Source organism: Pteropus alecto, unplaced genomic scaffold, assembly GCF_000325575.1.
Source record: "Pteropus alecto unplaced genomic scaffold, ASM32557v1 scaffold45, whole genome shotgun sequence".
NCBI classification, from domain to species: domain Eukaryota; kingdom Metazoa; phylum Chordata; class Mammalia; order Chiroptera; family Pteropodidae; genus Pteropus; species Pteropus alecto.
This window is the reverse complement of record NW_006442491.1, coordinates 37,669,117-37,682,442: the sequence shown is the minus strand read 5'-3', so window position 1 is coordinate 37,682,442 and position 13,326 is coordinate 37,669,117. Positions and strand designations below refer to the sequence as shown.

The following is a 13,326-nucleotide window of genomic DNA, read 5'->3' as shown; positions in this document are numbered from 1 at the left end:
CTCCCGGCCTGGGGCCCCGGCTCCGGCCCCCCCACCCCCGCAGGCCGCCAGCGGACCCCTGGAGGCCTGACCTCCCGCGGGTCCTGGGCACACTCGGCCCGGCCAACCTCACGTCCGCCCCAGCAGTTCCCACCAGGCCAGAGTCTAGCTGAGCCCTGAGCAGGCGCGGCCCCGAGGGGAGGCAGGCCCCCCGCAGTGGTCTCCGAGCAGCTAGTGGTGGTTCTGGGGGACCCCACACTGGCAGCGCCGCCCTAATCACAGCACCCTGCCCATCACGTGGGGGTTGGCAGGGTGGGTTTGGGACTTGTGCCAGCTCTAAGTGGGGTAAGGCCCCACTGGCCTGGCGGGCTGGGTGGTGTCAAGTCTCTTCCTCTTCACGTCATAGGTTCCCCGACATTTCTCAGACCTCTACTCTGTGCCAGGCACTGTCCTAGTAGAGAGAGGGGTTCAGGGACATGGGCTTCCATCCAAGTTGCTGCTGGGATGGCCACTTATAAATCGAGGTGTCACCTTGTTAAGTTGGAGACCCCGTCACCCCTCTGCAGGGAGGGTCAACGGCCTGAGCAAGCGGCCCCTTACAGCCTCCCACCCCACTTAGGGGGAGAGGGACGGAGGAGGCAGGGGGCTTACAAGACAGCACCTGAGCCACCTCTCCCTGAAGAGAGGGGTCCCTGGAGGGTGTTGGGGCCTGTGGGGGATGGCGAGTGTGCCGCTGGTGCGGGTGCCAGCTCCTGCTGCGGCTCAGAGACAAGGGTCAGGGAGTGATGACCCAGTACTGGAAGCTCTACCCGAGTTATTTAAAAGTAAAAATCTGGTCCCCCACCCCATCTTGTCGGCGGCCGATTGTCCCCGGGCCTTTGGTTGGCACTCTTCTCTGTCACCGCTCCTGAGTTCCACGCTTTCAACTGGCAAAGCTGACGCCCTAGTGTGGCGATGGAGGCGACCTCACAGCCCGCCCTCAAGCCGCACCTCCATCTTCCCCATCGGCCTGTCTCCTCCAAAGCTTTGAGCCGCAGCTCCTCGGGAACGGCTGGACGAAGAGCTTCGGCGTTGTGAAGGCAGGGCCTGTCGTCTGCGTTGGCCCCTGGTGCCTGGCCCAGAGCAGGCCGTCAGAAACTAGCTGATGAACGAGCGAAACGGATTCCTCCAAAACCCTCAGCTCTGCCGACGTAAAAGTCGACACTAATTGGATCTTATTTTCTTCAAAAGATTTTACAGCGGCTGAATGTTTTCACACATTTGTAAAGGGTACGAAGAGCACGTACGAAGATCTAGCACTCTTTTTTCTGTTTGCAAACACACTGCAGACAAACGCAGGGCATTCTAGCAGGAGCCGGTGGCGGGGGATCGTCCTGGAGGCCTGAGGGATGAAATGGGACTTCCGCCAGCAAACAAGACACGGGAGGCACCCAGGTGGGGGGAGGCTCGGGGAGCAAGCGCAGACCCAGAGTGTCCATGGGGCTCTGAAGCTGGTGTGAGACCGGAGGCCGAGAGAAATGGCGGGCTGGGGAGTCTGATCTCTCCATCGACCTCTGCACACTGAAGGACAGTCCAGGAAGCACTTGAGACAGCAGGGGCCTGGCACTTCTGTGTCCAGGGAGGAGGAAGGGGGAAGGAGACTGTCGGTGGCGAGGTGATTTTGGACGGCTTTCCTTTTAGACGGCCCCAAGAAAGGATGAACGAGAGATTCAGTTCAATCACATTTATTAAACACTTATTGCACACAAAGCAAGAGAAAACGGTAGATGCTTGTTAAAAACAGATATTACTGAGTCTGGTTTTCAGCCACCCCCAGATCGAAGAAGTCCAAACCAAACAGAACGTTCAGGAATTATTCCTCTTCAGAACCCTGCCAGTTTCCTCAAGATGCAGCCTGTCACAGACACAAACACCTTCCAGGAATGCTCCCCCTTCTCCCTGCAGACTTCACAGACTTCGACGTCAGTAAGACAGGCAGCGCTTTGTTTAGATAAAATTTTACGAAGGTACTAATCCACAGGTTAGTATGTATTTCACTGTCAATAAAAAATTCACCTCAATTAAATTTTCTGTAAAAAATGAAAACTTAAAACAACTCACCAGATCTTTAATGCGATCCGAGAAATGTTTTTGGTGGCTTGACTCTTTCCAAACTCAACTGGGTGTTCAGACTTAATTTAGGAGTTGAGGAAAAGACTTAAAACTTCTGGAAGAAATCAGAACACAATTCCCAGGGCTTATTAGGACGTTTGGGGGTACAGTTCACATTCTAGACACATTTCTGAGACCGCATCATGTAGGCCGGCTCCAGGAGGATGAACTGTGTGCTGAAGTGTTCGTGGTGTGCTGGCGTTCACCTGTGTGAAAACCCCCAGTGCCTGTGTGGACATGACCCATCACCAGGACACTCCCAGATGCCATCACGTCTGGTAGGAGACGGAAACAGTGGTCCTGGGAACACTCGTTTCGTCTTCCTGGTGTTTTCAATCATTCATTCAACATGAATTATCAGTTTTGAAGAGCTCCAGGCTGGGTCAGGCTTCGGGAATACAATGGTGTGTGTGTGCGTGTGTGGTGGGGGGAGTGGAGGGTGGGTGTGTAGGGGTGGGGAGCAAACAGCAGTGAAACCCGGAACTCCAGCCCCTGGGAGCTGACTGGGTTTGGAGGTGACGTTGTTGCTGGGTGTCAAGGGCGGGCCGTGTGCCAGGCAGGCCGATCCCAGACAAGGGCGTCACTCAGCAGGGACCCAGAGAACTCAAGGGCATGGTCCATTCCGGACCCATCGAAAGCTCGTGTGGCTGCGTGTTAAGTGGGCGTGAGGCGGCTGCTGAGCCATGGAGTTTGGACCTGACCTTGTGCCCGACTGAAAGGCAGGGGAAGTAGCTCCGCCAGAACTAACGTGAAATTAAGGCCGGGCTCCCTGCGGTCGAGAGCGACCACTGCCTCACGCGTGGAGGACGCGGGGGAGCGGCTGGGCTCCTGCCACCTTCTCCCATGGCGCCGGCCCGGGACAGCTGGCCGGGCGTGAGCCCCGTGAGGGCGACCCTCACGTGGCCGCCCGGTATGCTGCCTGGGTCGCGTGTGCTTGCACCTCCCCTCACCATGCCCGGACATCGCGGGGTGCCTCGGTTTCACCGTCTAAACATCGTGTCAGACACACCAACCAGAACTGCGCTCAGTGTCCCCGAAGGACTGAAAATGAACCGACTGCCATAAAAATCACATTTCTCTAGAAACTTAAAAAAAGGCATTAACTCGTGAAAAAGGGGAAAATCCAGGACAATGAACATGCGTGCACCTTTTCCCTACGTTCACACGTGTGCATGCACGTGCCTCTCCCGCACCACTTAGTTACTTCCCTGAACACCTCTGTGTGTACCCCACCCCTTAGAAACAAGGACACTGGCCTCCGCCGTCACCACACCCCGATCGCACCCACGGGAATTTATCATTGGAGCAACGCTCTCGTGACCTAACACACAGGCCACACTGCCAGTTCTTCGTCTCCAAGATGTCCTTCACGGCCTTTCCTTTTTGGATCAGAATCCGGAGGAGGATCAGGCCTTCCGCAGGGACGCCCGTGTCGTCGCTCTCCTCTGATCCAGGACCGTCCCTGCCCCCGTCGCTCCCGACACTGACTGACACGTCCCCTCCAAGGTCCCGCAGTCCGCGCTCGCCTGTGGGACCACGACCAGGCTCGCTTTGGGCAACAGTACGCACTGTTTCCCACCACACCTCAGCAGAAGCCACGGAGCACACGCGCCGCCCGTCACCGGCCCGGGCTGGTGACGCTTTCCGTGGGGTCCCCTGGATCGCCTCGTGGTGAAGGCGTGGCTCCGCCTGGATGATTAACAGAATGAACGTCGGGGTCCTCTTTATGCCGCGTGGAGTGACACAGACGATGAGCGTGTGCCGTTTCCGGACAAGCTCTGCCCGAGGTTCTGTGGATAGAGTGATGGTCTCTGCCTGGATGCAGTGACCATCCAGGAGTCACAGCACGGTGACTTTCCAGCGGTCATCCCTGCTCCACTTGGCACCTGGTGTTCTCGAGTACAGAACACCTCCCCGCCACCCCCTCCCCCCTTCCCTGGGACTGGCTACATCAGTTGTGGGGTTCAGTGCAAAATGACGATGCAGAACCTTTTTAAAAAAAGAAATTTCAAGATGGCGACAGCAGAGCATTCAGCCAAAAATGGGGCCCTGCGTGATGGCAACAGCTGCACACCCACGAAGCCGCCCTGCACCCCGCCACGTACGTATGCATGACGTTCAGTCTCACTGGTCCCTGTGTCCTCACATAGGCTGGGCACAGCCCCACCGGGCCAGCTCCTATGTCTTTTTCACACGTTCATATCAGTTTTCCAGCCCTTCTGTCCCTTCTGGAACAATCAGATGACCTCCGGGCCCACTGTGTGTCCCTTCCCTGGCCCAGAGTCAGCCTTTTCTCCAGGGAACCTGTCCTGTGAGTTGGGGGAACAGGTGTCCAGAGAACTTTTTGTTGTTCCTAGAATGTATCCCACCGACAGACCGAAAAGCTATGTGACGTGCGTCTACAGCCCTCTTTCCGATCACAGTCAGCGTTAGGGTTTGCTGTTCTCATTTGTTTTACGTTTCCGCTTTCTGAATAAGTAAAACGTTTATATGGTTCAAAGGTCGAAACTGTAAAAAGGATTTCTCAGAGGACTCTCCTGTCCCCTCCGCCCCCTGCTACTCATCCTTCCGAAGGTAAACATTTTTTATTAGTTTTTCTCTTATCTTTCCTGTTTCTTTTTTTGAAAAGAAACACAAGATCATATATATTCATGGATCTGACACCACAGATAGAACATTGCATGGAATCTTTGGCAATGTGCTTGAAAAGCCTATTTTTTGGTAATCTCATCTAAAGCACTGTGCTTTTACCTTGAGGTATCAGTGGGCTGAGAGAACATGCTAATAAAAATGGACCAGGGGACGGAACTGCTTGCTACTGGAGGTTCCCCCGCCATTCCAGCAGCCTAAATAACTCCCCAAGGAAGGGCGCAGGGTCAGGTGGGACCGACCCTCATGTCTCAGGAACTAAATTCCTATTTACTTCTGAACACCAGCAAAATCATTTCTGTAGTTGCAAATGTTTTCAAGGGCATACTGAAGACCCAGAGCCCAGGGAAGGGGCAGCTGCAGGAAGGAAAAGAGAAATAATCAACAGCCCAGCTGTGGTTCCACGTTCCTGGAAACAAACAGCATAGGAAAATGGAGATGTATAGAAAAGCGAAACGAAGGGTCCGTGTTTATTTTGATCGAGAAATCTTTCCTTTAGAAAACCTTCGCAGGATCCTTTCAAGTCGTTTGTTTCTCTAGTGCATTGAAAATGATTCAGTCTTCGAAAACCTGAGTCACATTGTTTTTTCCAGAAACACCCCTGCGTAAAGCAACACATTTCCCTGTAGTATCTAAAAGTGGAGACTTTTAAAAAGTAAAAAAAGGGTTGTAAACCTGCTGCCGAGGGTTTTGGCTGCTGAGCAGTGTGAGGGGGAAGGGCGGGGGAAGGAGAAATTAACCAGAAATTGTTCGTTGTTTTAAGGGCCATGAGAAGGAAATTTAATATTTTTAAATTTTTTTTTTTCTCACTACGTCTGGAAGGTTCCATATTTCAGGCTGGTTCATAGTTATAGGTGAAATGTACTGAAATGGAGCCACATTGCTGATATTACAATGCAGGTTAAAGGCTAGATTTGAAATAAGATCACTTATTCCTTCTCAATGACCTATAAAACTTGAGTGACCTTAAAATCTAAACAGAGTGAAAAAAAAAACCCATTCCAATCAGGTTCGTGGTCCTAAGATCTTCATAAATTCAGTAACACTTGAACATCACCTGTGAGAACCATAAAACAATGTTTTGAATGAGAACCATAAAACAATGTTTTCAATGAGAACCATAAAACAATGTTTTGAAGTCTTTCTCTCGATATGCTGGGAACACGCAGTAAACGTGCTCTACCAACTACTATTTTTAAAACGTGGTTTGTTCCATGACCAACTCGGCAGCTCAGGAAACCCACTGTATACACCACGGGTTCCCGTCTTTCTTTTTCTTTAAATGAGAGGCTACCTTCCATTTCCTGACCCTCTCGGGACCGCAGAAAGGGAGGATGGGAGGAGCGCGGGGAACGGCCGTCGAGACCAAGGCTCTCTAGGGTGGACTGTGGAAATCTGAGGGGACAAAGTGACAGAGATGGCGGCCAGCTCGGGAACTTACCAAGTCAAGGGGCACGATCTGCTGGTGTGCCCGCACCCCTGCTGGTGACATCCGCGATGCGTGGCGTTTGCATCCGCGAGGCCCGACGCAACTACTGAAGTTCTGGGTAAATTTAACTATTAGCATGAACCGAAGGTGCTGTCATTGTTTAACTCAGCCGACCTTTCGAATGGATGACCAACCTTGAGGCTTAATTGGATTTTAAGGAAAAAAAATCAATTTCTAGTCGTGGCCTGGTGTGGAAATGAAGTGCTACGTTTGTAGAATCACTTTTGCTCAGGACTATTTTTTTTTTTATTATTATTTACAACTTTAAAATGACATTATCCATCTTACTAGGTGTATGTATATGTACACGTATACGTACCTTTTCTAAACAACCACAAAATACACACATACGCACACCAAGTCACATCACAAAAGAATCATTACTTTCTGTTCAGCAGCAGGCTTAGTCATCAGCCACAATCTCTTCACACCAATTACACGAAAACCTGAGCCAGGGATAATGACATACCAACTGTTTGCAAATCTTGCTTAGCTTCGGTCGAGTCTAATCTTTGTAATAAGAAAAAAATCCTTGAGGAAGCTTTTCCCAAATCACATCTTGACCATTAAATCTTTCTTGAAGAAGGTCATTTAATTTTATGCCCAGAAATGAACAATCAAAATGGCATAAGCATAAATAGTACTGGCCTGGAAATGAGAAAGATGGACGATTCTCGTCCTAGCCCTGGGTTATCCAAGCCGTGGGACCTCGGCAAGCCCGCTCCTGGGTCCCCATTCCTCCGTCTGGAAAAGGAGGAGGTTTGGGGGTTGCTCTCCTTACCTGACAGTCGATGAAAATGGAGGTCTGTTAGGGTGTCCCAAGCCACAACACCAGGTTAAAAAAAACCCACCAGATTCCCTGAGCACTTCCTCTGAGAGGACAAACGATGCAAACCCGAGCCCCTTTGCCTCCACTGCGACGTGTGTCAAATGAGAGAGACCGTGATTACCAATGGCAGAATTTGGATGATTAGCTAAAAGCAATTTTATAATAGTAGTTGACAGACAGAAAATGCTAGACCCAGTGGTCCCCTCTGAGCCCGGTTTCAGTGTGCACTGTGTTGAATGGAGCCTCATTGAAATGGTCCATTTTACCTAGACTCTGGAGCTGAAGTAGAGGCCCACATAATTGTCCTGAGCATTCAGGACAGTCCAGAGAGCTAATGTGAGTGACTGGACAAATGATTACTTTGTTTCTTTTGCCTCGATTGACCAGGGAATTGTACAAAAGTCTCTGCCATTTGGCTCTGTGGAACGTCCCTTTGTGTCATAAGAAGACTCAGCCGTAGACTGGCAGAATGACGTCAAGGGCGGCGTGGAGTCGGGGACAGGACACACATAGCACACGGCTGACGCCCACTGTCTAAGTCCTGACTCTGAGCCACTCGCAGACGAGCTGGAGTCTGTCTGCGTGCCGCCCCGAGCCCTCACGAGTTCCCTCTAAGACTCATCACGCTGAAGGAAGGGTCTTTTCCTTCGATTTCGAAACAAAACTGAAAAAAAATATCAGGCAACCAGGTTATGGTGGGCATCTAGGCGGTCAAGGGAGCACTGAGAGAGAAAAGCAGGAGTTTTTAAAGGCTGACGGTGGAAGCCCGTGTACGCGTAGTGCCAAGCTCCAAAACGCAGCCCACGTCAAAGGAAGCAAATCTGCCCACCTGCGTCTCGGAGAAACGTCAGTGAGCCAGCACCGCCCACCCGCTGGCCTGTCCTCCCTACACCCTACTGTGAAGACATGTCAGCCAGGTCTCTCTAGGCAGTTCCGTTCTGGCCACAGTCAGGGGTCCCAATGATCAAAACCGAGCCCGCGCGCAGAGGAGCACGCTGCGCTTCCAAACGCAGGCACGGACTCCGCGGGGCTGGGAGGGCGCCCGCTGAGGCCACGCAATGGAGACAGCCAGCCAGGGACTTCTCGGCTGCTCAGACTTTCGCTTGGTTCCCTGCAGTTATCAGGGCACATCTGCACCCAGCCCAGTCCCGTCGCCTGGGCGTCCAGAAGGACCTACCCGGCGGTCCTCGCTGCCACCCCTCCGGGCCGGTCACGCCTGGGGCCGGGCTCCGAGCCTGCCAGCTCTTGCTCGACAGGGAGCTTCGGAGCCCATCAGTGCACACTCGTCACGCCGTCTCAAGGATGGGCGTCGGAAACCCAGGAGGGAAAAGGCCACGAGGTCCCCGCACAAGCAACACTGCCCGCCCCGCAGGGCCCACACGGCCGCACACGCCGTCTCGGTCACGGCAGTCCTCGCCAGCGCGGGGGACGGCTCGGATGCCACTGCTGGGCCAGAATGTTCCTGAAGCCTGTGGAAGGCGTCTTTCCTTTCACGGTGGATCTGAGTCTGAGACTGAGCCAACGGCTGATGCGCGGCGGGGGGATCGACGTCTGGTGAGAAAACAGGCTGCGGGCTCGGTGACAGGAGGCTGCCTCCGTGTGGCTTCTCTTCGGGCTTTGGGACAAGGAAGGGCCATGAGCCTCGCAGGTGAACGCCCAGCTCGCCACGGCGACTGCGTGGAGAGACAGCGCCTGCTTCTGTGCGTAGAGACCCTGGTCTCGCTTTCGGCTGCAGAAAGCGAGACCGTGGCGCCCTGACAGCCCCCCCGACACAGAACCAGCCACACGTCCGAGGAGGAGACACAAAGTCCCACTCGACCGGGTTACAGTCCTGGCTTTGGGTCCAGCAGCAAATGCTCTCCCTGAAGTTTTCAGTGTGACAGGATGGGACACTTTCAAAGTCAGTTAGACATGCAACCTGCCAGAGCCTTGTGTAAGAACTACCTTTCGGTGAAGCAAACACACTACGATTTTGTTTGAACATCTCCAGATGTTTCTTGGTATGTACATGAGGCTCACGGTTTCATAAGGAGAAGATGAGCTGCCTGGCTGGCAGTCCCTCTGTGCACACTGGCCAGCGCAGGGGTGGGGACCTCCGAAAGCCACAACACACAGATTTGAGGCAGAGGCCTCAGGCCAAACAGTCCCGGAGCCGCGGGCCCTCCCAAAACAGATGCTGGGGAGGGAAACACGAACCCCGTCCTTAAAATTAACGCTACGACTGCAGGACGCTCATTAATCTGCCTGACTGCTTTATTGTACAAAAGTTTCCAGTAACAGTAAATTAGTTTTTAAAAAGGACCAAAAAAAAAAAGTCGCATTGGCTAGAAGCACGTCACTAATTGCTTTATTTAAGCACACAAGAAAAAAAAAGTCTTATCTGACCAATGAGCTTGGAAGGGTTTTATTACCTTTAAGAAGCCATTAGCTAGGATAAAACACTGAAAGCATTGGTGTCAAAACAAATAAATAACGCTTTCTCAATTAGCGAAGAAAGCGGCAAACCTGTTAAATTACAGACATACACTGCTTTGCTCCCACGGGAAGCCAGACCCCCCCAGCCCGAGTTAATGAAACGAGACAGCAGATTTCAGGAGCCCTGGGGCCCTGACAGTCAACACTGATGTGACGTTTCTCCTCTCCCGCCCCGGTCAGCGGGGCCACCCCGGACACAGGAAGTGGGCAGCTCCTCGGGGCGAGCCTGGACGGAAGACCGACCCGGCCTTGGCCCGCCAGGGACACTGGGGCCCCCACGACAGCTGGCCCCAGGCAGAGGACCTGGACACACCAGGATGCTGCTGATTTTTCTCTTGCTCGCCGAGCGCCGTGGCTCCCTGCCCAGGTACAGGCTCAGCAGAGAAGCACAGGGTTCGGGGAGCCAGCTGACCGGCACCAGGCCAGCCTCCGCTGTGGGACGTGGCTGTGGCGGGGGACAGCTGGGACTTCAGTGGGCACTGCCCCCGTGTCATTCGGAATGGGACGGCTCCCCCACCCCACGAGACCCTTAAACCATTTCTAATCAGACCCATTATTTTACCCAAATGGGGTGCGGGGACAAAAACCAATCCTCATTACCCTACTCGTTGAGAATAAATATAAATAAAAGGTGATTCTTTCTTACAATCACTTTCCTTCAAGACTCAGGATTTTAGACACTTTAGGGACAGTCCACTATTCCCGGCACAGTGTCTGGGAGGGAGGCCCTGACGGGGACAGCCTCACTCCTGGGAGCGGCTGGTCCGGACTCCGCCACTGGGCTGAGGGCGGCTGGGACTACAGGACGCCTGCCAGCCTCCCGGTATGCAGCGGCCCCACGTTTCAGGGACGAGCTTCTTTGCTAATAAAGGAGTGTCCGTCAGGGAATACCACGGTATGTCCCGGAATGCCAGGGCCACCTTTAGATCATCCTATGGCCACGGCAGCAATAAGAACAGCAGGGCCACCTGGCACAACAATGACTTGGGGAGGGAAGCTTGGGACAGGGGGCTGGGCATCGAGCCCATCACCTGTTTGGATGGACAACTTGAATCTCTGAACTTGAGTTCAAATTTCTAGAAACAACTTCAAAGCCAATTCTAGAGAGGTATTTCACGTGACTGTTCCAAATAAAATGTAGTACATTAAAGGTAAAAACAACAGAAAAGCCATCAAAAATGATACAAAGACCATTAAAACTCTACTCGTGTCTCGACCAATTAAAGCGTGTACGACTTAGGTTTTCAAAGTTATCATCACTTTCCACATTATTCCACAATCCCAGGAACATACTCGAGCACCATGTTGATGACAGCTCAGCGACAGAGCCTGACTTTGGCGATGTGATTCCCGCTCACGCCAACGGGGTTTGCCTGCTCAAGGTTTCCACCGCTTGCAGGAACATGCCCTGCCCACTTCCGGGGCACACTTCAAGGAGCAATGGGAGAGCCAATAAATCAAACCTCTGGTGGAATGTTCTACCTTGAAATGGAGTGATGGCTGGTTAATAATTTGAGATCCCAATGGGGTGACCCATTTGGAATGGCCTCTGTGTAAATTCACAGTTCATTAAGTGGTATCTGGTTTGAACAGGTCATTACGTAGTTAGCATATAAGTAATGGACTGAGCAAGGATGGCTGGGGCTGTGCACAGGGAAACACTGGCCGATTCCGGTGACTCTTTATGACACTGTCAAACTTCCTTTCAATGTGAGGTTAGTTCACGTCACCGACTTTTAAGTTTAGATGGTTTTGTTAAGAACCCCTTTGCTTTGCGGTAGAAAACGCAGTACACAAACTCTGGATGAGGACCACCCACCCACGATGCGTTTGAGCTCACGAGGCTACCCTCGCTGGCCCTTCTAAGCATGTTAATTCACATCCATGGCGGTGTCTTACTTTTCACACTTCGTTACCCTGATCATTAACAGTGATGGAAAAGCTAAATTAAATTGATGGGGACTGGATTATACATTTCTGAAAGGCTTCTCAGTTTGTCTTCAACTGGAAAACATACAGGTAAAGAGAGATGAAGAGGCATTTTTGCCTCTACTCGTCAATTTTTGGTACAAAATTTCTTAAAGACCAGACGGTTTTCAAAAATTTTTTTCCAAAAATTGTTTTAACATGCTGCTCAGACTTGACTGCTGGAAAAAAAAAAAAATAGCATATACACATATAACATCGAACAGCTTCTGGAGTGCCTGTAAACATTCAACTCGCTTTCTCTTCCTAAAGAAAGTACGCGATAACTGGTGACTCCATCTCTACTCTGCAGCAGCATCGAGGTCCTGAAGCCGTGACGAGGAAGGAAGAACAGAAGCCCACTCCCCTGCCTGGAGCACGAGCGTGGCCAGGAGTCCGTGGAGGCGCCCGCGGCTCAACGCGGTCCGGCCCGCACCTCTGCGACGGCCCACGGGGCGCCCAGCCCCGCACACCCGGGATGCCAGCGTGCCGCACACACAGACCCGACGCCGCTCAGCGAGACTTCACGCCGACGAGGACAACAAGGAGGACAATAATGATGACAAATAATATTAGAATCACAAGCATCTTCCGATTCTTCTTTTGATACTGCTCTGCCTACAGGTAAAGAGGAGGGAAAAAAGCAAGTCACTTCCCCCAAATCAAGTCTCGCTCGTTTCCCGTCCCAGGCTCCCGGCTCCATCTCACAGCTGACATCTGCACAGGCTACGCAATTACAGTCCCTTCCATCAGCTCACGCGGTGCGAGCTACACGCGTGGGAGGCTCCGTGACCCCAGAGCTACCTATTTTCCTAGGATTCGCTCGAGCGTGCATCTGGAACCTGCCACTTGAAACGAAGCTGTCAAAGGCAAGGTTCTGCTTCCAGGCCCAGAGGAACCGCCTCTCCTGAGCCCGTGCGGGACGCAGGTCTCCGGGGGAGCGTACGCCTCGACTATGCAATCGCACTACCGACTAATGCCGTGTGGGGGCCGATGGCCTCAGAGAAGCGGATTTCCACCTCCCTGAATCTGACGAGGAAAAGTCATCCTCTGAAATAAAAACGGGAGAGTGCTCCCCATGGAGGTCAAGTGCAGAAAGAGGCAAGTCCCTGTACTTCAGGTGACATAAAAGAGACCTTCCGGAGGAAGGGCGGTGGAGAAGACAGGCGAGGGGCCTCCAGCCACAACAGGCCCCGCCTCTTCCAGACGGCGCCGCGTCAGGGCGAGGACGAGCAGGCAGCAGAGGGACGTGCCCACGAAGACCATCCAACTTCTGTCCTCCCTCCATGTCCCCCACCAACCCGACTGGTGGTTCTGTTTGCTAAGTGAGCCGGCCCTCCCGCCAGGGCCGCCATCAACCAGGAGGGGACATAAGGACAGACAGGCTCCCCTGTCTTAGGTCAAGTCTCTGCAGGGTGACCCCCGAGGCTCAGTCATCCTTAGATGAGCTGACCTGCCAAGGAGACGGCCAGCCGTGCCACGGACAGCAGCGTCGCTTGAGGGATAAGACGGAGTACCTCACTTTCTCCTAAGTAACCCGAACACCAGGGAAGCCGCAACTAAACGATGTGCTTTAAAACCCCTCCAAATGATTTATAAAAAAGATGCTAAAAGCGTTTCCCACTATCTGTTGTATCACAAAACATGTTTCTCTAGTTTTTAAGAAACTTCAAAACCAATGCGTAATTCAGCAGCAGGTCACAACCCGCGTACTACAGTGAGAAACTAAAGTTAGTTTTGCTCGCTTGGTGACCAAATGCATCTAAATGTTGGAAACAAGCATACACGA

General features: G+C 52.6%; 1 protein-coding gene across 5 annotated transcripts in view; it reads right to left on the bottom strand.

Moving 5' to 3' along the window:
- Positions 1 to 13,326, bottom strand: part of LOC102889519 (aminopeptidase like 1) — a 53,527-nt gene that overhangs the window by 19,282 nt on the left and 20,919 nt on the right. For 4 of the 5 annotated variants that reach the window (XM_006921943.3, XM_006921944.3, XM_006921945.3 and 1 more), the window contains one exon: positions 9,333 to 12,155. The exons of the other annotated variant lie outside the window; for it this stretch is intronic. In XM_006921943.3, the coding sequence (XP_006922005.1) occupies positions 12,051 to 12,155 (105 nt within the window). In that variant the 3' untranslated portion in view covers positions 9,333 to 12,050. Of the gene's footprint in view, positions 1 to 9,332; positions 12,156 to 13,326 lie in introns of those variants that run through there. 5 annotated transcript variants of the gene reach the window in all.